The 23,129-nt window shown below is 47.6% G+C and overlaps 2 protein-coding genes across 7 annotated transcripts in view; both read left to right on the forward strand.

Annotated features, from left to right (window-relative positions):
• The window catches only part of THAP7 (THAP domain containing 7), a 191,148-nt gene that overhangs the window by 38,729 nt on the left and 129,290 nt on the right, over positions 1–23,129 (forward strand). The gene's annotated exons all lie outside the window — the stretch shown is intronic.
• The window catches only part of MED15 (mediator complex subunit 15), a 61,530-nt gene that overhangs the window by 11,109 nt on the left and 27,292 nt on the right, over positions 1–23,129 (forward strand). For 4 of the 6 annotated variants that reach the window (XM_079942291.1, XM_079942285.1, XM_079942289.1 and 1 more), the window contains exon 2: positions 13,988–14,075. In XM_079942291.1, the coding sequence (XP_079798417.1) occupies positions 13,988–14,075 (88 nt within the window). Of the gene's footprint in view, positions 1–9,048; positions 9,212–12,141; positions 12,246–13,987; positions 14,076–23,129 lie in introns of those variants that run through there. The other 2 variants (XM_079942287.1, XM_079942288.1) reach the window with 2 other exon arrangements.

Raw genomic sequence — 23,129 nt, forward strand, 5'->3', positions numbered from 1 at the left:
CGGAGCTTCCTGTCTCTGCGTGGACTGAGTTGGGAAGGCATAGAAAGGCGAAGGAGGCCTTTCTTCATAGCTGGCGTTCCTTGAATATTTCTTTATGGCAGAGTCAGTGGCACACTCTTTAGGTGCATTTTGTCATTTGATTTTTTTTTAAATTTATTTATTTTAATTTTATTTTTTTGGCTGTGTTGGGTCTTCATTGCTGTACGCAGGCTTTCTCTAGGGGCTACTTTTCTTTGAGGTGCGTGGGCTTCTCATTGCAGTGGCTTCTCTTGTTGCGGAGCATGGGCTTTAGGTGCGCAGGCTTCAGTAGCTGTGGCTTGCGGGCTTAGTTGCTCCGCGGCATGTGGGATCTTCCCAGACCAGGGCTCGAACCCGTGTCCCCTGCATTGGCAGGCAGATTCTTAACTACTGCGCCACCAGGGAAGTCCCTGTCATTTGATTTTTATCAAACTAATATTTGTGCATAAATTTTAAAAGTCAAGGACTGATAACAACTTACAAGAGACTGCGGTGGTCCCGACTCACTGTGTCCTCCCCTTGACTCGGGGCTTTCTTTTCTGGCCGGGGCTTTCTTTTCTGGCCAGCGTCCGTGGTTCTAAGTCACATGCACGCATGGGTCATCACGGTGATGAGTTTCTGATTATCTGTTGACTTTCTCTGGGAACGCAGCTGTTATCTCTGCCTCTCCCTTGTCCACCAGTGTTTCAGCTTCTGGGTAAATGGGTAATGAGCGCTAGTGTTTAGGGACACATGGACAGACGTTCACAGCCGAACACAGTGGCAGACTGTGATGGTTTTCACTCCCTGGGAAAAACGTGCCTTCTTAGAAATGTGCCTAGAGTTCTGTGTGCCTGCGGCTGAGTCTTCCTCTGTCTTCAGTCACCTCTCAGTGCAGTTATCACAAGCTTGGTACTGCTGGGCTGTCTGTCCTTCTGCACCTCCCTTCTGGAGGCCTCAAGGGTGAGGCCCTCTCAGGGCTTGTCTCCTGCAGGGCTCCAGTGTTGGGGTTCTTGCTTCCTGTATCCTGGGTTTTCTTCTTTTTGGTTCACTGCCTTGTTCTACCAGCTTCCAGGAAAGGGGCTCCAGGGAGGCCATGTCAGTTTGGATGCATGTGGACTTCTAGGGCGGAGGTGCTTCCTCAAGGATTGAGAAGCCTCTCCTGCTGCTTTCTTGCCTCCAGGGCTGGCCTGTTGCTTCTCCTCTCAGGTGAGCTTTAGGGCGACTTGCCTTACTCCCAAAACTCACTGGCGGTGCTTCAGGGGAAGTCCCTTCAGTCATTTCCCAGGGAGTCCCGTTTCCTCCATGCCCTGTATTCACTCTCCCCCCATGTCTTTAAAGCTGGCCCTTTGACCCTCTTTTTTTTTTTTTTGAATTTTATTTAATTTATTTTTTTATACGGCAGGTTCTTATTAGTTATCCATTTTATACATATTAGCGTATATATGTCAATCCCAATCTCCCAATTCATCACACCACCACCACCACCCCCGCCACTTTCCCCCCTTGGTATCCATACGTTTGTTCTCTACATCTGTGTCTCTATTTCTGCCCTGTAAACCGGTTCATCTGTACCATTTTTCCAGGTTCCACGTATATGCATTAATATACGATATTTGTTTTTCTCTTTCTGACTTACTTCACTCTGTATGACAGTCTCTAGATCCATCCACGTCTCTACAAATGACCCAGTTTCGTTCCTTTTTATGGCTAATATTCCATTGTATATAAGTACCACATCTTTTTTATCCATTCGTCTGTTGATGGGCATTTAGGTTGCTTCCATGACCTGGCTATTGTAAATAGTGCTGCAATGAACATTGGGGTGCATGTGTCTTTTTGAATTATGGTTTTCTCTGGGTATATGCCCAGTAGTGGGATTGCTGGGTCATAAGGTAGTTCTATTTTTAGTTTTTTAAGGAACCTCCATACTGTTCTCCATAGTGGCTGTATCAACTTACATTCCCACCAACAGTGCAAGAGGTTTCCCTTTTCTCCACATCCTCTCCAGCATTTGTTGTTTGTAGATATTCTGATGATGCCCATTCTAACTGGTGTGAGGTGATACCTCATTGTAGTTTTGATTTGCATTTCTCTAATAATTAGTGATTTTGAGCAGGTTTTCATGTGCTTCTTGGCCATCTGTATGTCTTTGGAGAAATGTCTGTTTAGGTCTTCTGCCCATTTTTTGATTGGGTTGTTTGTTTTTTTAATATTGAGCTGCATGAGCTGTTTATATATTTTAGAGATTAATCCGTTGTCCGTTGGTTCATTTGCAAATATTTTCTCCCATTCTGAGGGTTGTCTTTTCGTCTTGTTTATGTTTTCCTTTGCTGTGTAAAAGCTTTTAAGTTTCAGCAGGTCCCATTTGTTTATTTTTGTTTTTATTTCCATTACTCTAGGAGGTGGATCAAAAAAGGTCTTGCTGTGATTTATGTCAAAGGGTGTGCTTCCTATGTTTTCCTCTAAGAGTTTTATAGTGTCCGGTCTTACATTTAGGTCTTTAATCCATTTTGAGTTTATTTTTGTGTATGGTGTTAGGGCGTGTTCTAATTTCATTCTTTTACATGTAGCTCTCCAGTTTTCCCAGCACCACTTATTGAAGAGAATGTCTTTTCCCCATTGTATATCCTTGCCTCCTTTGTCATAGATTAGTTGACCATAGGTGCGTGGGTTTATCTCTGGGCTTTCTATCCTGTTCTATTGATCTATATTTCTGTTTTTGTGCCAGTACCATATTGTCTTGATTACTGTAGCTTTGTAGTATAGTCTGAAGTCAGGGAGTCTGATTCCTTCAGCTCCATTTTTTTTCCCTCAAGACTGCTTTGGATATTCGGGGTCTTTTGTGTCTCCATACAAATTTTAAGATTTTTTGTTCTAGTTCTGTAAAAAAAATGCCATTGGTAATTTGATAGGGATAGGGATTGCATTGAATCTGTAGATTGCTTTGGGTAGTATAGTCAATATTGATTCTTCCAATCCAAGAGCATGGTATATCTCTCCATCTGTTTGTATCATCTTTAATTTCATCAGTGTCTTATAGTTTTCTGCATACAGGTCTTTTGTCTCCTTAGGTAGGTTTATTCCTAGGTATTTTATTCTTTTTGTTGCAGTGGTAAATGGGAGTGTTTTCTTAATTTCTCCTTCAGATTTTTCATCGTTAGTGTATAGGAATGCAAGAGATTTCTGTGCATTAATTTTGTATCCTGCAGCTTTACCAAATTCATTGATTAGCTCTAGTAGTTTTCTGGTGGCATCTTTAGGATTCTATATAGTATCATGTCATCTGCAAAGAGTGACAGTTTTACTTCTTTTCCAATTTGTATTCCTTTTATTTCTTTTTCTTCTCTGATTGCTGTGGCTAGGACTTCCAAAACTATGTTGAATAATAGTGGTGAGAGTGGATGTCCTTGTCTTATTCCTGATCTTAGAGGAAATGCTTTCAGTTTTTCACCATTGAGAATGACGTTTGCTGTGGGTTTGTCATATATGGCCTTTATTATGTTGAGGTAGGTTCCCTTTATGCCCACTTTCTGGAGAGTTTTTTTTTTTTTTTTTTTTTTTGCGTTACGTGAGCCTCTCACTGTTGTGGCCTCTCCCGTTGCAGAGCACAGGCTCTGGACATGCAGGCTCAGCAGCCATGGCTCACGGGCCTAGCCGCTCCGCGGCATGTGGGATCTTCCCAGACCGGGCCCGAACCCATGTCTGCTGCATCGGCAGGTGGAGTCTCAACCACTGCGCCACCAGGGAAGCCCATTCTGGAGAGTTTTTATCATAAATCGGGGGTTGAATTTTGTCAAGAGCTTCTTCTGCATCTATTGAGATGATCATATGGTTTTTATTCTTCAGTTTGTTAATATGGTGTATCACATTGATTGATTTGCATATATTGAAGAATCCTTGCATCCCTGGGATGAATCCCACTTGATCATGGTGTCTGATCTTTTTAATGTGTTGTTGGACTCTGTTTGCTAGTATTTTGTTGAGGATTTTTGCATTTATAGTCATCAGTGATGTTGGTTGGTAATTTTCTTTATTTGTAGGATCTTTATCTGGTTTGGGTATTAAGGTGATGGTGACCTCATAGAATGAGTTTGGGAGTGTTCCTTCCTCTGCAATTTTTTGGAAGAGTTTGAGAAGGATGGGTGTTAGCTCTTCTCTAAATGTTTAATAGAATTCACCTGTGAAGCCATATGGTCCTGGACTTCTGTTTGTTGGAAGATTTTTAATCACAGTTTCAATTTCATTACTTGTGATTGGTCTGCTCATATTTTCTGTTTCTTCCTGGTTCAGTCTTGGAAGGTTATACCTTTCTAAGAATTTGTCCATTTCTTCCAGGTTGCCCATTTTATTGGCATAGAGTTGCTTGTAGTCTCTTAGGATGCTTTGTATTTCTGCAGTGTCTGTTGTAACTCCTCCTTTTTCATTTCTAATTTTATTGATTTGAGTCCTCTCCCTCTTTCTCTTGATGAGTCTAGCTAATGGTTTATCAATTTTGTTTATCTTCTCAAAGAACCAGCTTTTAGTTTTATTGATCTTTGCTATTGTTTTCTTTGTTTCTATTTCATTTATTTCTGCTTTGATCTTTATGATTTCTTTCCTTCTACTAACTTTGGGTTTTGTTTGTTCTTCTTTCTCTAGTTCCTTTAGGTTAAGATTAGATTGTTTGTTTGAGATTTTTCTTGTTTCTTGAGGTAGGCTTGTATTGCTATAAACTTCCCTTTTAGAACTGCTTTTGCTGCATCCCATAGGTTTCGGATCATTGTGTTTTCATTGTAATTTGTCTCTAGGTATTTATTTATTTCCTCTTTGATTTCTTCAGTGATCTCTTGGTTATTTAGTAACGTATTGTTTAACCTCCATATGTTTGTATTTTTTACATTTTCTTCCCTGTAATTGATTTCTAATCTCATAATGTTGTGGTTGGAAAAGATGCTTGATATTTCAATTTTCTTAAATTTACCGAGGCTTGATTTGTGGCCCAAGATGTGACCTATCCTGGAGAATGTTCCATGTGCACTTGAGAAGAAAGTATAATCTGCTGTTTTTGGATGGTATGTCCTATAAATATCAATTAAATCTATCTGGCCTATTGTGTCATTTAAAGCTTGTGTTTCCTTATTAATTTTCTGTATGGATGATCTGTCCATTGGTGTAAGTGAGGTGTTAAGAGGCCCCCACTATTATTGTGTTACTGTCGATTTCCTCTTTTATAGCTGTTAGCAGTTGCCTTATGTATTGAGGTGCTCCTGTGTTGGGTGCATATATATTTATAATTGTTATATATTCTTCTTGGATTGATCCCTTGATCATTATGTAGTGTCCTTCCTTGTCTCTTATAACATTCTTTATTTTAAAGTCTGTTTTATCTGATATGAGTATTGCTACTCCAGCTTTCTTTTGATTTCCATTTGCATGGAATATCTTTTTCCATCCCCTCACTTTCAGTCTGTATCTGTCCCTAGGTCTGACGTGGTTCTCTTGTAGACAGCATATATATGGGTCTTGTTTTTGTGTCCATTCAGTGAACCTGTATCTTTTGATTGGAGCATTTAATCCATTCACATTTAAAGTAATTATTGATATACGTTCCTATTACCATTTTCTTAATTGTTATGGGTTTGTTTTTGTAGGTCCTTTTCTTCTCTTGTGTTTCCAACTTAGAGAAGTTCCTTTAGCATTTGTTGTAGAGCTGGTTTGGTGGTACTGAATTCTCTTAGCTTTTGCTTGTCTGTAAAGCTTTTGATTTCTCCATCGAATCTGAATGAGATCCTTGCCAGGTAGAGTAATCTTGGTTGTAGTTTCTTCCCTTTCATCACTTTAAATATATCATGCCACTCCCTTCTGGCTTGTAGAGTTTCTGCTGAGAAATTAGCTGTTAACCTTATGGGAGTTCCCTTGTATGTTATTTTTTGTTTTTCCCTTGTTGCTTTCAATAATTTTTCTTTGTCTTTAATTTTTGTCAGTTTGATTACTGTGTGTCTCGGCATGTTTTTCCTTGGATTTATCCTGCCTAGGACTCTGTGTACTTCCTGGACTTGGGTGGCTATTTCCTTTCCCATGTTAGGGAAGCTTTCGACTATAATCTCTTCAGATATTTTCTCGGGTCCTTTCTCTTTCTTTTCTCCTTCTGGGACCCCCTATATTGTGAATGTTGTTGTGTTTAATGTTTTCCCAGAGGTCTCTTAAGCTGTCTTCATTTCTTTTCATTCTTTTTTCTTTATTCTGTTCTGTGGCAGTGAATTCCACCATTCTGTCTTCCAGGTCACTTGTCTGTTCTTCTGCGTCAGTTATTCTGCTATTGATTCCTTCTAGTGTATTTTTCATTTCAGTTATTGTATTGTTCATCTCTGTTTGTTTGTTCTTTAATTCTTCTAGGTGTTCTTTAATTCTTCTAGGTCTCTGTTAAACATTTCTTGTATCTTCTTGATCTTTGCCTCCATTCTTTTTCTGAGGTCCTGGATCATCTTCACTATCATTACTCTGAATTCTTTTTCTGGAAGGTTGCCTATCTCCATTTAGTTGTTTTTCTGGGGTTTTATCTTGTTCCTTCATCTGGTACATAGCGCTCTGCCTTTTCATCTTGTCTATCTTTCTGTGAATGTGGTTTTTGTTGCACAGGCTGCAGGATTGTAGTTCTTCTTGCCTCTGCTGTCTGCCTTCTGGTGGATGAGGCTATCTAAGAGGCTTGTGCAAGTTTCTTGATGGGAGGGACTGGTGGTGAGTAGAGTTGGGTGTTGCTCTGGTGGGCAGAGCTCAGTAAAACTTTAATCCGCTTGTCTGCTGATGGGTGGGGCTGGTTTCCCTCCCTGTTGGTTGTTTGGCCTGAGGCGACCCAACACTGGAGCCTACCCAGCTCTCTGGTGGGACCAGTGGTGGGCTCTGGGAGGGCTCACGCCAAGGAGCACTTCCCAGAACTTCTGCTGCCAGTGTCCTTGTCCTCACAGTGAGCCACAGCCATCCCCCGCCTCTGCAGGAGACCCTCCAACACTAGCAGGTAGGTCTGGTTCAGTCTCCTATGGCGTCACTGCTCCTTCCCCTGGGTCCTGATGCGCACACTACTTTGTGTGTGTCCTCCAAGAGTGGAGTCTCTGTTTCCCCCAGTCCTGTCGAAGTCCTGCAATCAAATCCTGCTAGCCTTCAAAGTCTGATTCTCTAGGAATTCCTCCTCCCGTTGCCGGACCCCCAGGTTGGGAAGCCTGATGTGGGGCTCAGAACCTTCACTCCAGTGGGTGGGCTTTTGTGATATAAGTGTTCTCCAGTTTGTGAGTTACCCACCCAACAGTCATGGGATTTGATTTTATTGTGATTGCGCCCCTACTACCATCTCATTGTGGCTTCTCCTTTGTCTTTGGATGTGTGGTATCTTTTTTGGTGAGTTGCAGTGTCTTCCTGTCGATGATCGTTCAGCAGTTAGTTGTGATTCTGGTGCTCTTGCAAGAGGGAGTGAGCGCAAGTCCTTCTACTCCACCATCTTGAACCAATCTCCTACCTTCTTTTTATTTTATCTTTTATCTCCTGTTTTCCATCTCTTTGTCTTCTAGCTCTGCTCTGTGGGAGATTTCTTCAATTTTATCTCTGACCCTTTGCTGCTAACATCTAATAGGCTTTTATTTGTAAGAACTTTTTTGTTGTTGTTGTAATCTGACTTTTCTGGTTTTATAGCATCTTGTTCTTGTTAAATGGATGCTATGTCTTATCTACTTGGATATTGAGATAGTTTCTGTTTTCTTCCTGCTGAGTTTCTTGCAGGGTCTTTATCTGCCATGTTAGGTGTCTGGGAGCCCTTGGTTGGCTGCTCACTCTCATATCGGGGCACTGTGAAGGCAACTGGAAATTAGACACTCAGATTCAGTCCCCCTTTCCAACCTGGAGGTTCATATCTCATTTAATTTTATTTTTAAAATGAAATTATTGCAGGGAGCGTATTTGGATTATGACTTAAGCTAGCACCTCACCCATCATGTGTCTTCTGCAGATGGGTTTCCTCTTTTTGGAGAGCCAGACCTTACATTGGAACCTGTACTTTTTTTTAATTAATTAATTTATTTTTGGCTGTGTTAAGTCTTCGTTGCTACATGCGGGCTTTCTCTAGTTGTGGCGAGTGGGGACTACTCTTCGTTGTAGTGCGTGGGCTTCTCATTGCGGTGGCTTCTCTTGTTGCGGAGTACGGGCTCTAGGCACGTGGGCTTCAGTAGTTGTGGCACGCGGGCTTAGTAGTTGTAGCTCGCGGGCTCTAGAGCACAGCCTCAGTAGTTATGGCACATGGGCTTCATTGCTCTGCGGCATGTGGGATCTTCCTGGATCTTCCTGGCGGATTCTTAACCACTGCGCCACCAGGGAAGTCCTGGAACCTGTATTCTTTTATTCTGACTGATCCTTTATCATCCTCCTCTCCAAATAAATTCCTGATTTTAAAAAAATTTGGTGCCTCAGAGAGTATAATATTTTGGGGGACCAACCAAAGGAAATATAGGTCCTTTCTCACTTGAAAATATGAAACCCATAGATGTAGTGAGAATTTGTCAGAGTTGTGTTTCCCTCTCAGGGCCATTGTGGTGATTTGTTTTCCTCTGGTCTGTCTTCCCCTCCTATCTCGTCTGGAGGCAGGCTCCCAGGATTCCTTGGTGCTGGGCAGGTACAGAAGCTTTGGGCTGGCCACATCTGTGGAATGCATGGGCCCAACTGGCATTTAGGGAGGGTGGGACAGTTTTCTCTCTTGTGCTGACCTGAGCTGTGCTTTACCAAACAAACATCACCTAGGGCTGTGCCACAAGTGTGGGGAGCTCAGACACACAGGCCCTGGCTGAGAGTGGGGTGGGGGCTGCCCTCAGCACCCCTCCTCAGATGTCAGGGCAGGGCTTGAGGTGCTGAGGTTCAGATACCTTTTTCTTATCTCTCTGGTTGGTGGCTGATAAAAATGTGTGAGGAATCTGTTTTCCATCTGGTAAAATCTTTTCCCCTTTTTGGCGTTTACTTTGGGCGATGTGCTTAGGAAAGCCTTCCTCCTCCTGATGCTGGGTATGTAACTGTCCTCCTGTTGTCTTCCAGTACTTTTGTGGTTTGGGATCTTACACTGGTTGAAGGGTTGCACACACCAGCTGCAGGCTCCTGTCCCAGTTTGGTGAACAGACTGCACACACAGGCGGTACTTCACCAGGAAGCTTCTCCTCGAGGGTGGAGCAGGGCTGGCAAAAACTTACATCCATGAGAGGTCAGTTGGTTGACGGGTGTCATGGTTTTCAAATCAGGGGAAGATGCCTCTGGGCAGAATGAAAGTCTTTGGGTGGGTGGAGGGCATCCCGTCTGCCTGAGGCCAGGAGTTTAGACACTGGCACAGAGCCAAGGAACTTGGGCTCCCAGGAACTCAGCTTCTGTTGGACCGGGGAGGCAGCATTGAGGAGGGTGGGGTAAGGAGAGAAGGGAACATAGGTGGGAGAGTCAGGCGAGACTGTTCTCTGACTGATTTCCTTAACACCCTGGTGCTTCCCGTGCCAGTGTGCCTGATGATGTTACTGCTGTAATCCTCAGGACAACCCCGTGAGGTGGCATTGTCACTGTCCTCCCTCTGTAGGAGAGGACACACAGGCACCTCAAGGTGGCGCCTCCCTCGGGGATCACTGGCAGGGGGGGTGTGGTGGGCAGTGAGGGCAGACGGAAGCCTGAGTGCACGTCGAGCTTACGTCCAGGCGCACCTGCCCAGGGACACACAGTGGGCTGGGTGTTTGCCTTTCCTCTGCAGATTCCAGTGTCGGGGATGAGGACTGGACTCCAGTCGACAAATTGAGTTTCCCACTTTGGAGACAGGGCGGAGGTGAGGAGGAGCAGGTGTGCTGAGGCTGGACCTGTCCTAGCGCCCTTCATCCTAGCCTCAGTCCCTTCTGAGCATCCTTTATGGAGAGGATGTGCCTGGGGGTGGAGTGCCTCCAGGACCCAGAGCTGGCCAGTGGTCAGGGTGGAACTTGATCCCCGGTCTGTGTGTTCTGTACAAGTGATCGGAGCCCAGGCCCTCCCTTCTCTGCTTCCTGCCAGGTCCATCTGCCCAGCACAGGCCTTTCCCCAAGCCCCCTGGCCTCTACCACTGGGACGTGCCTGTGCCAGGCTTGGTGTCCCCTGAGCCTGTCACAGCAGTTCTGGGTTCTGCATGTCGTGTCCGTCAAAGTACATGGTGTCGCCATCCCTCATGTTATAAAAAATTGACACAGATGACCGCCTGCAGCACGCAGAGGTGGATGCCATGGTCTGTTCTCCAGGTGTTCGTGGGACAGACAGGAAGCCAGCGATTTCCACAGGAGGTGCCGTGGGTGTGGTCAGAGTGACCACAGGGTTTCCGTGAGGCAGAGAATAGGGGTGCTGCGTAAGTACGAGGTCGGAGGGCCCAGCGGGCAGGGCTAGGGAGAGAGCCGCCCTGGGAGAACGAGCAGAGTGGGTGAGGGAGGGGAGGGGCCTCCTCGCTGGACGGGCTGCCTGCCTTGCTGCTGAGGAGGAAGGCCCTTGAGGCAGGCGGGACATGGACTTGGGCAGAGGCTTGGGGAGCTGACGAGGGGGTGGGGATGGGGTGGGGCCTGGAGACAGAGGCCACCACAGGGATGGCCACGGGTGCAGTGTGACATGCGGTGAGGATTGAACTGCAGGGAATGGCGTTCAGAATCCGGAAGCGAAGAGGAGGCTCCCGGGCATCCCGTCTGGACCATTGTGGGGCACAGAGCTCAGGCTGTTGGATGTTTTCTTTTTCTTTTTTTTTGCGGTATGCGGGCCTCTCACTGCTGTGGTGTCTCCCGTTGCGGAGCACAGGCTCCGGACGCGCAGGCTCAGCAGCCATGGCTCATGGGCCCAGCCGCTCTGCGGCATGTGGGATCTTCCCGGACCGGGGCACGAACCCGTGTCCCCTGCATCGGCAGGCGGACTCTCAACCACTGTGCCACCAGGGAAGCCCTGGGTGTTTTCTTGGTGTGTCACCACAGGTGGGGTCTGGGCTCCAGGTGGGGGACTCACGGGGCCCGGGTGGTGGGTCAGGTCTGGACCAGAGACCAGTGGAGCTCTGCCTGGCAGACGGGTGGCTGTGGAGCAGGGGCAGCCCCCCCAACCCTCTCCCACCCCCAGGTGCCTTGTGGAGCCTGGGTCTCAGTGAGGGCTGCGTGCTCTCAGCCCCCAATCATCTTGTCAGGGCTGGTCCGCCCAGGCCGTGGCCTGCAGACAGCCCTTCTGTCTCTCATGGTACTGATGCCTCCCTGACAGCCGCCAAGGTACTGGACCTGTGGCCGGGGTCTCGCCTGTGGGGCAGACCACGTGCTCACGTTCCTCCCTCCAGGCTTCTGAGGCTCTCCCTCTGCCCCAGTTGTGCTAGTTTGACTGTGTTTATTGACAGTCATTTATTGACAGTTGCCAGCAGAAGCCTGTTATCTGGGGGCGGAGGCCCAGGAGCCCATGGGTCCTGAGTGCGAAGGAGGGAGCCGGCACCTGTGCAGGCGCGTGAGATGCAGTACGTTGTGGTCAGAGCCCGGATGGATGGCGCCTCTGACAAAATGCTGAGGTGGCGGAAAATGACAGGCCCTTTCCTTGGGGGAAAGCGGAGGATTAGAACAGCAGAACTGCCTGCTTCCTTTTTTGTCTCATCTTCTATTTTATGGAGTATGATCTGCAGACTGAAAACAGGAGCAAGAACGTTTTTTGTTTTTTGTTTTTGTTTTGTTTTTAATTTTTGGCCGTGCCGCACGGTATGTGGGATCTTAGTTCCCTGACGGGGGATCAAACCCGTGCCCCCTGCAGTGGAAGTACAGAGTCTTAACCACTGGACTGCCAGGGAAGTCCCAAGAGCAAGAACATTTTTAACAGTATGGTTTGCAGAACTGAGAACAGTGTTCAGGGTGCCTGTCAGTTCTCCTGTTCGGGCGGCGCTGCGGGCGCAGTGGGGACGTGGCTGGTGCTCCTGGCAGAGCCTTCCCCCCGCCCCTGCCATGAGACCCCTTCCCTGAGCACAATGAGCACGAGCACGCTGAGACCACCAGGCAGAACTGGGTGGTTACCCAGGCCCCGCTGCCTGCTGCTTGTGTTCCATTCTTGTCCACAGACACCTGTTTCTGGCCTCCTGCGTAGTTGATGCCCTTCAGGCTCTTGAGTCACTAACAGCCGGTGCCCGTGCGTCCCCATCGTCTGTGGCGTTGCCCTGACCACGACAGGCCAGGGCTCCTGCTCCAGGAGATCCGGTGTCTTTGGGCCTGGAAAGGTCCCTCCACCACGAAGCACAGGTCTGTCTTGTCTCTGCGGACGTGCCAGGGTCTCTGCTGCAGGCAAGATGCAGTGTCCGCGGGGGGCCTGCAAGCCTGCCCCCTTCAGAGTTGTTGCCAGCAGCTCGGAGGACCATTTGTCACCAGCCAGGTGCCTGGCCAAGCCCCCAGGTCGTCTGCTCGTGACGCAGGGCTGTCTGCGCCCCTCTTGGCCACTCTGCGCTTCACCTGGCTCCTGGGGCCTCTTCTCAGCCAGCTGCCAGCCGTCACGGCCCCCCCATGTGTCTACCGCTGTCCTTGGGGTTGCCCCAGTGGTCCGCGGCTCTGTGGCCCTCAGCTTCGGGCAAGCCTCTGTGGTAGGGTTAGCCTCATATGGCTGTTGGAGGAGGGATGGGGGTGCTGGGGAGACCCCCCCTTGAAGACAGGTCTGCTCAGTCACTTGTCGGAGCTGCTCGAGGGCTCAGAACCCACGTTCGCACGTGGGATGCCTGCTCCGCTGGCCTCAGCCCCTGAGCGCCAGGTCCCGCTGGCCTGTCAGGGTCTCGCCTTGTCCTCCTGCATCCTTCCTTTTGCCTCTCTTTGATCCTGGTCACACATCCCCTCGTGCGAGCATCTGCTCTACTCTGGATGCTTCTCCAGCGGGAACCCGTTGCTGCCTCCTGGCCCTGGTGCAGGCTCAGGGAAGCAGGCGGGAGGTGGGGACTCTGGCCTCACATGTGGAATCTGGCAGTGTGGTAGTCAGCAGCATTTTATCTTTCTTTATACGTTAGTACAGATTTATCCATCTCAGCATTTAGCCTCTTGTCTGGGGTTTCTCTCGGGATCACGAATGTGATCCTGCAGCCCATGTGCACGCTCTTTCAGTACCCAGGGTGTGTGCGTGTGTTTGGAGCCATCAGAAAGCCTTCCAGCACCGGCTGGACTAGGCTTGTTGGATTCCCTTGGGAGAGGGGGGTCTTTATCAGTGAGCCCAGCGCTGGGAAGACAGGTCGGGAGACCCATCCTGTGGAGAAGAAGGCGGGCTGTGAGCAGAGGGGCCAGGCTTGTGGACCTGAGCCTGATGTGCTCCTTCCTTTCTAACAAATGCGCACCTATCCTTACCTTCGTCTGGGGGCGGGGTGGGGGTGGGGGAATGTGTGCTACCATCCAGAGGAGGTCGGGCTTAGCCATGTGCAGCAGAGCATCATGTGATGAAAACCTGGGGTCACATTCCGTGTCTTGCCATGCATGTGTTGGCATTTGTGTGGTCTCCTGCCCCCAGCTGGAAGTTGTTGAGGTCGGGCTCATCTCCTTGGTCCCACTGGGAGGAGCTGCATGTCCGACACAGGGACCTTTGCCTTGGGAGGAACTGAGAGGTGACTGGCATGGCCCCTTTTTTCCAGCAGAGGAGGCTTCCAGAGCAAGGGTCCCACTGCTCTTGACGCCAGAGTTGGGTGGGGGCTCAGGTCACGTAGAGGGCAGGAAATGGAGGCCAGCTGGACGCCCTGTTGTTTAATGTGCTGGTTGTGAGGAGCCTCTGGGCCTGGCCCCTCTGCCCGCTCAAGCGGGGTGGCTGCTTTGTTTCATGGTGACCGCCTTTCCTGTTCCTTCCTTCTCGTGGCGCTGCCCGCCTTCTCCTTTGCTCAGCTGCCTTTCATCGCTGTGCTGAGAGCCCCCCCCTTCGTGCCTCTCCTGGGCCTCAACCAGGCTGGTGGGCCAGGCCACATCCGTGGGCCTGCTGGCCAGGGAGCCTGTGTCAACATCTCTCCTCCTTTGTGTTCCAGAGAGGATGCCATGAGGAAGGCTGGTGTGGCCCACAGTAAATCCAGCAAGGACATGGAGAGCCACGTGTTTCTGAAGGCCAAGACTCGGGTAAGGCCCTGGGGGGTGGCTCCCAGTGGGGACGCTGCTGGAGGGCAGGGTGCCAGGCCATGGGGACGGGGTGGCTGCTCACTGTTGGGTGGCATTCTGTGGGAAAATCCTGTGTTTGTGGTATAGGTGCGGGAGGGGATTGGGTGGGCATCCAGGATGCAGGCGCAGCCTCTGACCCCAGACCTTGCTGTTGGCACCCCCATTCGTGGTCAGCTCCCGTGAATCCTGTAGGGCGCTCCCTCGGGCCCCGGTGGTTCCTGTGGACGGTGCTCTGAGTAAGAACCTCTCTGTCCTCAGGCTCAGCCCTCCTGTGGGTCAGGGCCCTGACAGGTGGGCCCAGAAGGGTTCCTGTCCCCTTTTGTTAAATGATGCAGGTGATGCTCGTGGAGGGCGAGGTTTTGGTGAGGACGATGCTTGGGAACTTCACAGGTGGAGTGGTTGGGGCGGGTTTCCTGTGTGAGCTCTCGCGTGAACTGGGCATCACCACGGGCTTCACGTGACCACCTCTTGTTATCTGCCTTGGGGTAGAGCTGCTCGTAGAAATGAAACAGAACAGGCACAAAGAAGCAAGCAGCTTGTCTGGGTTACCTGGCTCGTGCAGGGCGGGCTCTGTCTGCTGCACCAGCTCTGCTGAGCACCTGATGCCCGAGCGTGGTGCTGGAGCTCTAAGACCTACTGTGTGTCAAGAATCAGAAACAGGGACTTCCCTGGTGACGCAGTGGTTAAGAATCCGCCTGCAAATGCAGGGGACACGGGTTTGAACCCTGGTCCGGGAAGATCCCACATGCCGTGGAGCAACTAAGCCTGTGCGACACAACTACTGAGCCTGCGCTCTTGAGCCTGCACACCGCAACTACTGAGCCTGTGTGCTGCAACTGCTGAAGCCCGTGCATCTAGAGGCTGTGTTCTGCAACAAGATAAGCCACCACAATGAGAAGCCCACGCATTGCAACGAAGAGTAGCCCCCACTCACTGCAACTAGAGAAAGCCCGCACGCAGCAACAAAAACCCAATGCAGCCAAAAAGAAATACATAAATAGATAAATTTTTTTTAAAAAAAGAAGAGAAAAGAAAGAATCAAAAGCAGATGCTATTTATGGTTGGATCCAGGTTTAGGTAAACCAACTGTCAAGACGTACAGAGGTCCGTTGGGGAAACTTAGCCTGGTTTGAGTGTTTAGATGAGGTAAACATTTTCTGAAATGGAAAGGTAGAGATGATTGGCCGGAGAGTGCAGCTTCCAAAACAGAAACCATGTGTACAGCCTGGGCTTGGAGGTCAGAGCACACCAGCATGTGTTTGTGAGCACAAGTAGGTGGAGGACGAGCAGCAGAAGCCAGTGCACTGAGGTGGGCAGGCTCGTGCTGTGGACATAGAAAATGGTAAGTGTTATATTCTTTTTTTATAGCAACTTTATTGAGCTCTAATTCATATACTGTACAATTCACCAATTTAAAGTGTACAGTTCAGTGGTTGGTCTTTTAGGATCTTCACAGAGTTGTGCAGCCATCACCACAATCCATTTTAGAGCATTTTCCTTTTTCTTTTTTTTTTTCCTTTGGCCACACCTTGCAGTTTATGGGATCTCAGTTCCCCGACCAGGGATTGAACATGGGCCATGACAGTGAAAGCCCGGAATCCTAACCACTTAGGCCCCCAGGGTACTCCCTAGAGCATTTTCTAAAGAATCTCTATATCCGTTAGCCAGCACTCGCCATTTTCCCTCAACCCTCAGTCCTAGGCAACCACTTACCTGCTTTCTGTTGCTATAGATTTGCTTGTTTTGTACTTTTCATATAAATGCATCATAAAATATATGTTTCTGTGACTGGCTTCTTTCACTTAGCATAATAGTTTTAATGTTCACCCATGAACCATGTTGTAGCATGTACTTTATTCCTTTTTATTGCCAAATAATATTCCATTGTATGGATGTACCATATTTTATTTATCCATCACCAGTTTATGGACATCTGGAGCGTTTCCACTTTTTGGCTGTTATAATAATGCTGCTATGAACATTTGTTTGCAAACTTTCCTGGGGACATATGTTTCCATTTCTCTTTCCTGTATACCTAGGGAAGGAACTGCTGAATCAGATGGTAACTCTGTATTTAACCTTTTGAGGAATTGCCAGACTGTTTTCAAAGCAGCTGCACCATTTTACATTCCCACTAGGAGTGTATGAGGTTCCAGTTTCTCCATTCCTCATCAATACTTGTTACTGTTTTTTTTTTTTATTATAGCCATCATAATGAGTGTGAAGTGGTATCTAATTGTGGTTTTGATTTGCATTCCCAGATGACTTACTGTGTTTATTGGTCATTTGTATATTTTCTTTGGAGAAATGCTTATTCAAATCCTTTGCCCATTTTAAAATTGAGTTGTTGGTCTTTTTATTGCTAGATTGTAAGAACTCATTATTATTAGATACATTATTTGAAGATATTTGGGAGATAAGAACCTTGGTGAGGGCTTATTGAATTATTTCAACTTTCGAAATACACAACTTGTTGGTCCAGTATTATTTGTTGTCTATTGCTTTATAAGGAACTACCGCAAAATGTAGTGGCCTAGAGCAATAGTTGGTATCTGTCCTGATTCTGTGGGTCAGGATTGGGATGATTGGAACTGCCTGGCTGGCCATTCTTCTGGTCTCACTGGTGACCTCGGCGCAGCTACATTCAGCTGGCAGCCACCTGGTGTCTCCAGCAGCATAGCCCGGGCTTCGTTACGGCACAGTGGCTGGCTTCCAAGGCAGGGGACGTGGAAGCTGTCAGTCCCCTGAAGTCCTAGAACATCTCTGGGTCACAGCAAGTCCTAAGGCCAGTGTGGAGTCTGGGGAGGGAGTCGCCTCCACCTTCTCTGTGCGCTGTGGCCTGTGCATCCAAGGAGGCCAGCGGTTGTTAGCTGCCATCTTGGAGACTGGCCACCCCAGAGACCCTCCCAGCAGCTGGGGAATAAGTCTTCCATCCCGAGGGGGCGACTGGCAGCACAACAGCCCCCGTCACTGTCCTCGCCTCTCCTTACTGCAGCCCACACCACACCTTAGCAATTTCAGTTGCATTTCCTTTGGTCAGGCTGGTTCTAAATCCCTAACTTCAAGAGGAGGCCCTGACTGTTTGGAAGAGAGGTATTTATAGAGAGGTCTGGGAAGTTTCCTATGTCATTTTTAGAGACAGACTTTCTGCTTGGACACTGCTGTCCGATGTCCAGTTTATTAGTCCTGCTCAAGCCCCACATGGAGCCTTGGGCCCTGTCATGCGGTGAGACCTTTCCTCCAGGGTGGGGCTCCGGAGGGACTCTCCAGTCAGGTGGCAGCCGGCACGCTTGTTACTTGCCCCTCCTGCCTGAGACCCCATTAGAATGACTGTGAAAGAATGTAAAAGGTGGGACCCAGAGCGAAGAAAAGGATACAGAAGAGTGATTTCTGTTTTTAGACTCCAGGAGGGTCCGGGAGGCAGAGGAGGTCATGGAAAAGGGGCTAACCTTCTCTTGGAATCCTGGCAAGCAGGTGGGTCCAGAGGTGTCCACCCTAAAGGAAACCAGGTCATCCATGGGCACCTCAGGCTGCCTGGTATACAGCCCGGGCAAGGAAGACCTTGAGCACTCTTGTCTAAAAGACCACCAGCTCCAGATTGCCTGGTTGGTGCATGCTTCCAGTGTGGTGTTAGCACCCAGAGTTAAAGCTCTTCCCATTCTGTCAGGGGCTGGCCCTGGGTCTAACGGCCAGGCCCCATTGCTCCCTCTAAAGTGATGTGATGTCGCCTTGTAAGGCCCGTGAAGCAGGTACAGTGCTGCTCTCCCCAGGATGCAGATGAGGAGGCTCAGGCACACAGATGCCAGGTAACTTGCCCAGGAGGTCACACATCCTGGGGGTGTGGGGTAGGAGCCTACCCTCTTTGCTACTTGTGCTACTTCCCCCCATCTAGCAAAGCAAAAGACACCCAAACACCCACTTTAATTCTTAACATCTGAATTCCTGCAGGTGGGACTGCTCTCTGCCTCAAGGCAGAAACCACTTTCCCTGGGGGTGGTGGGTGGTATAATAATAGCAGCTCTAAGCACTCTGCAGATTCATGAAGGTATGGCATCTGCTGGATGAGAGCACAGCCAGGGATCCCAGGACCCCTGCGTCGGCACCCACAGCTGCAGTGCATAGAGAGGCTTATTACAGCTGGGTGCATTGCTGAACATGTACTTATCACTTGGTTGTTTTTAAATTAAGCTTATATGTTAAACACACATCAACTGTTTTGCACGTTGTATAGTATTATGCAGAAGTAGTGCATGTCTCTGGTTTACAGCTGTAAACGCTGAGTCCCCACATGGGGGCCAAGGTGAAACCCAGGGACCAGGAGGCCGAGAACATCAGAACTGGGAAGTGACCTGGAGGCTAATTAGAGGAGGGCTGAGGGGCACAAGCAGCTGCTGGAATAACAGGGCAAGAGCACAGCCTGGGGAGAGCGGGAAGAGGCCGTGCACGTCTGATGAAGGAGACACTCTCCAACCTTCAGCCCTTTTTACGGACCTCGCAAGCCCAGGGTTGGCCTTTTGAATGAAACCGAATACATCTTCTGCTATCTTTGTTTAATTAGGGACAGCTATTGGAGGAGAAAAGCACACTTGTGCCGCATGAAAAGACTAGTATTTTCTGAAAAACTGCTGGGACCTGCTAGATAGGCCTGGGTGTGGCCAGTTTTGACAGGTCCAGGGCTGTGCTCCTGCCCTCTGCTGTTTGCGGGGTGACAGCCAGGCCTCCTCCTCCACTACCCGGCGTCGGCGTGCTTGCTCGGAGGCCTCTTTGGAAATTCTACTTCTTTGGTTTTCAGTCGCTCCATTTTCACTAGCATGTACTGAGGAGCTGAGAGAGTACAGACACTCCGTGTAGTCCTCGTGACTTTCTCCAGTTCAGCTGTGAAGAACACAAGGTGTGGGGCAAATCAGCGGTAGCATGGGGAGCTAGCTTGCTTTCTTTCGATCTTATTTTTTAATTTAAACTGGGTAAGGAACCCACTGTCATTTGTTTTATTATTTAATTTTTGTATGTTTAAAATATTTTATAATGTATAAGGGTAAAATTTTAAAATACGTGAATCACAACACAATACTTACCAAAGGTCCCATGTTGCTGAGAACACTGGCTCTGGAGCACCTGCTCTGGGAATTGATACATTTTTCAAGTATGAGGAAAAGTTTCTAACAGACTTTGTAGAAACTGACAAAATGATTCTAAGGAAACTCAAGGGACCCAGCATAGCCAAAACAATCTTGGAAAAGAACAAATGGTGCTGGGACATCTGCTGGATTATCACATGTATGATATTGAGGTGGGACCCCAGTCTCATACCATATACCAGCATTAACTCAAAATGGATCAAAGACCTAAGAGCTAAAACTGTTAAACTTTTATTTTTTATTTATTTTTGGCTGCACTGGGTCTTCATTGCTGTGCACAGGCTTTCTCTAGTTGCGGTGAGCTGGGGCTCCTCTTCGTTGAGGTGCGCGGGCTTCTCATTGCAGAGGTTTCTCATTGCAGAGCATGGGCTCTAGGTGTGTAGGCTCGTAGTTGTGGCTCGCGGGCTCTAGAGCACAGGCTCAGTAGTTGTGGCGCACGGGCTTAGTTGCTCCGCGGCATGTGGGATCTTCCTGTGGGACCAGGGCTTGAAGCTGTGTCCCCTGCTTTTACAGGCGGATTCTTAACCACTGCACTACCAGGAAAGTTCTAAAACTAAAATTTTTAGAAGAAAATATAGGCATGAATCTTTGTGACCTCAGATTAGGCAATGGTTTCTTACATGTGACACCAAAAGCACAAGCAACAAAAGAAAACATAGATTAATTTGACTTCATCAAAATTAAACACTATTGTGCATCAAAGGATACCATCAAGAGAGTAAAATGACAGCCTATGGAATGGGAGAAAATATTTGCAAATCAAATATCTGATGATATCTGATGAGGGACTGGTATCAGATTATATAAAGAACTGCAACTCAAAAACAACAACAAAAGAAACCAAACAACCTAATTCAAAAATGGGCAAAGAACTTGAATAGACATTTCTCCAGAGAAGATATATTGGGTTGGCTAAAAAAGTTCATTCGTTTTTTTCCCGTAAGATGGCTCTAGTAGCGCTTAGTTGTCTTTAACTTCCTTCAAAACAATTTTGTTAGATTGTATTGTGACAGCTGTCATATCAGTGTGCATTTAAAAAAAAATTAACAAAATTGGAGAATTTTTGTGTAGCCATTTTAATATTGAAGATGGAAGAAAAACAACATTTTTAAAATTGTTTTATTATGCTTTATTACTTCAAGAAAGGTAAAAATGCAACTGAAATGCAAAAAAAGATTTGTGCAGTGTATGGAGAAGGTGCTGTGACTGATCAAACGTGTCAAAAGTGGTTTGTGAAGTTTCGTGCTGGGGATTTCCTGCTGGACGATGCTCTACGGTCGGGTAGACCAGTTGAAGTTGATAGCGATCAAACTGAGACATTAATTGAGAACAATCAATGTTATACCATGCAGGAGATAGCTGACATACTCAAAATATCCAAATCAAGCGTTGAAAATCATTTGCATCAGCTTGGTTATGTTAATCGCTTTGATGTTTCGGTTCCACGTAAGTTAAGCAAAAAAAAAACCTTCTTGACCATATTTCCACATGTGATTCTCCATTTAAACGTAGTGAAAACGTTTTTTTTGTTTTTTGGTGGTTTTTTTTGTTTTTGTTTTTGTTCTTTTTTTTTTGGTGGTACGCGTGCCTCTCACTGCTGTGGCCTCTCCCATTGCGGAGCACAGGCTCCGGATGCGCAGGCTCAGCGACCATGGCTCACGGGCCCAGCCGCTCCGCGGCACGTGGGATCTTCCCAGACCGGGGCACGAACCCGTGTCCCCTGCATCGGCAGGCGGACTCTCAACCACTGCGCCACCAGGGAAGCCCAAACATTTTGTTTTTAAAACAAATTGCTTCGGGATGAAAAGTGGATACTGTATAATAATGTAGAATGGAAGAGATCAGTGGGGCAAGCGAAATGAACCACCACCAACCACACCAAAGGCTGGTCTTCATCCAAAGAAGGTGATGTTGTGTATATGGTGGGATTGGAAGGGAGTTCTCTATTATGAGCTACTTCTGGAAAACCAAACGATTAATTCCAACAAGTACTGCTCCCGATTAGACCAACTGAAAGCAGCACTCAATGAAAAGCGTCCAGAATTAGTCAACAGAAAACTCATAATCTTCCATCACGATAACGCCAGACCTCATGTTTCTTTGATGACCAGGCAAAAACTGTTACACCTTGGCTGGGAAGTTCTGATTCATCCGCCATATTCACCAGACATTTGCACCTTTGGATTTACGTTTATTTCAGTCTTTACAAAATTCTCTTAATGGAAACAATGTCAATTCCCTGGAAGACTGTAAAAGACACCTAGAACAGTTCTTTGCTCAAAAAGTTAAAAAGTTTTGAGGTGGTGCAGTGGTTAAGAATCCTCCTGCCAATGCAGGGGACATGGGTTTGATCTCTGGTCTGGGAAGACCCCACATGCCACAGAGCAACTAAGTAAATGTGCCACAACTACTGAGCCTGCGCTCTAGAGCCCGCGTGCCAAACTGCTGAGTCTGCGTGCCACAACCACTGAAGCCTGCGCGCCCTAGAGCCTGCCTGCTGCAACTACTGAGCCCGCCTGCCGCAACTACTGAGGCCCATGTGCCTCGAGCCTGTGCTCTGCAACAAGAGAAGCCACCGCAATGAGAAGCCCGCTCAACAAAGAGTAACCCCCGCTTGCCGCAACTAGAGAAAACCCGTGTGCAGCAATGAAGACCCAATGCAGGCAAAAAAAATTTTTTTAAATAAATAAAAAGTTTTGGGAAGATGGAATTTTGAAGTTGCCTGAAAAATGGCAGAAGGTAGTGGGACAAAGTGGTGAATACATTGTTCAATAAAGTTCTTGGTGAAAGTAAAAAATGTGTCTTTATTTTTACTTAAAAACCAAAGGGCTTCCCTGGTGGCGCAGTGGTTGAGAGTCCACCTGCCGATGCAGGGGACACGGGTTTGTGCCCCGGTCTGGGAAGATCCCACATGCCGCGGAGCGGCTAGGCCCGTGAGCCATGGCCGCTGAGCCTGCGCGTCCGGAGCCTGTGCTCCACAACGAGAGAGGCCACAACAGTGAGAAGCCCGCATACCGCAAAAAAAAAAAAAAAAAAAAAAACCAAAGGAACTATTTTGGCCAGCCCAGTACAAATGGTCAAGAAGCACATGAAAGGATGCTCAATATCACTAGTCCTTAGGGAAAGGCGAATCCAAACCACAGTGAGATACAACGTCACACTCATGATGGCTATAATAAAAAAAGATGATAAGTATTGGTGAGATATTGGCACCTCATACGTTGCTGGAAGGAATGTATAGTGGAGCAGCCACTGTGGAAAACAGTGTGGTGATTCCTCAGAAATTAAACAGAGTTACCATATATGCACAGAACTTGTGCAGAAATACTCATAGCATCACTCATAATAGCCAGAAAGTTGGAACACCCAAATGTTTATCAGCTGATGAGTGGATAAAGAAAATGTGGTGTGTCTGTATAATGGACTGTTATCTGGCCGTATAATGGACTGAAGTATTGATACATGGTACAACACAGATGAACCTTGAAACCATCACGATAAGTGTAGTGAAATAGTCACAAGGGAGCACGTATTGTATGATGCATTTGTATAAAATGCCCAGAATAGGCCAATCTATAGAGGTAGTGTATTAGTTTCCTGTAGCTGCTGGACAAATTCCCACAGACTTGGAGGCTACAGTCTCTGGACTCATGGCTTTGGCCTCTTGGCCCAAGGCTCTCCCCGGTGGTCATGTTTGTAGCCAGTAGTTTTACCAGCCTGTTGCCTGCCTGTTGACTTTGGGAGTCTGACACCCTTTTAAAATTTCATCCAGTCTCTCCCTTTTAGTCTAAACTGGCAGTATTTCTGCTGGTATGACGCTCTAAACCGTGAATATGTGACATATTCATGCCATCAGACAGAAGGTTTCCCCACAGAT

The sequence above is a fragment of the Stenella coeruleoalba genome (genome assembly GCF_951394435.1).
Source record: "Stenella coeruleoalba genome assembly, chromosome: 14".
NCBI classification, from domain to species: domain Eukaryota; kingdom Metazoa; phylum Chordata; class Mammalia; order Artiodactyla; family Delphinidae; genus Stenella; species Stenella coeruleoalba.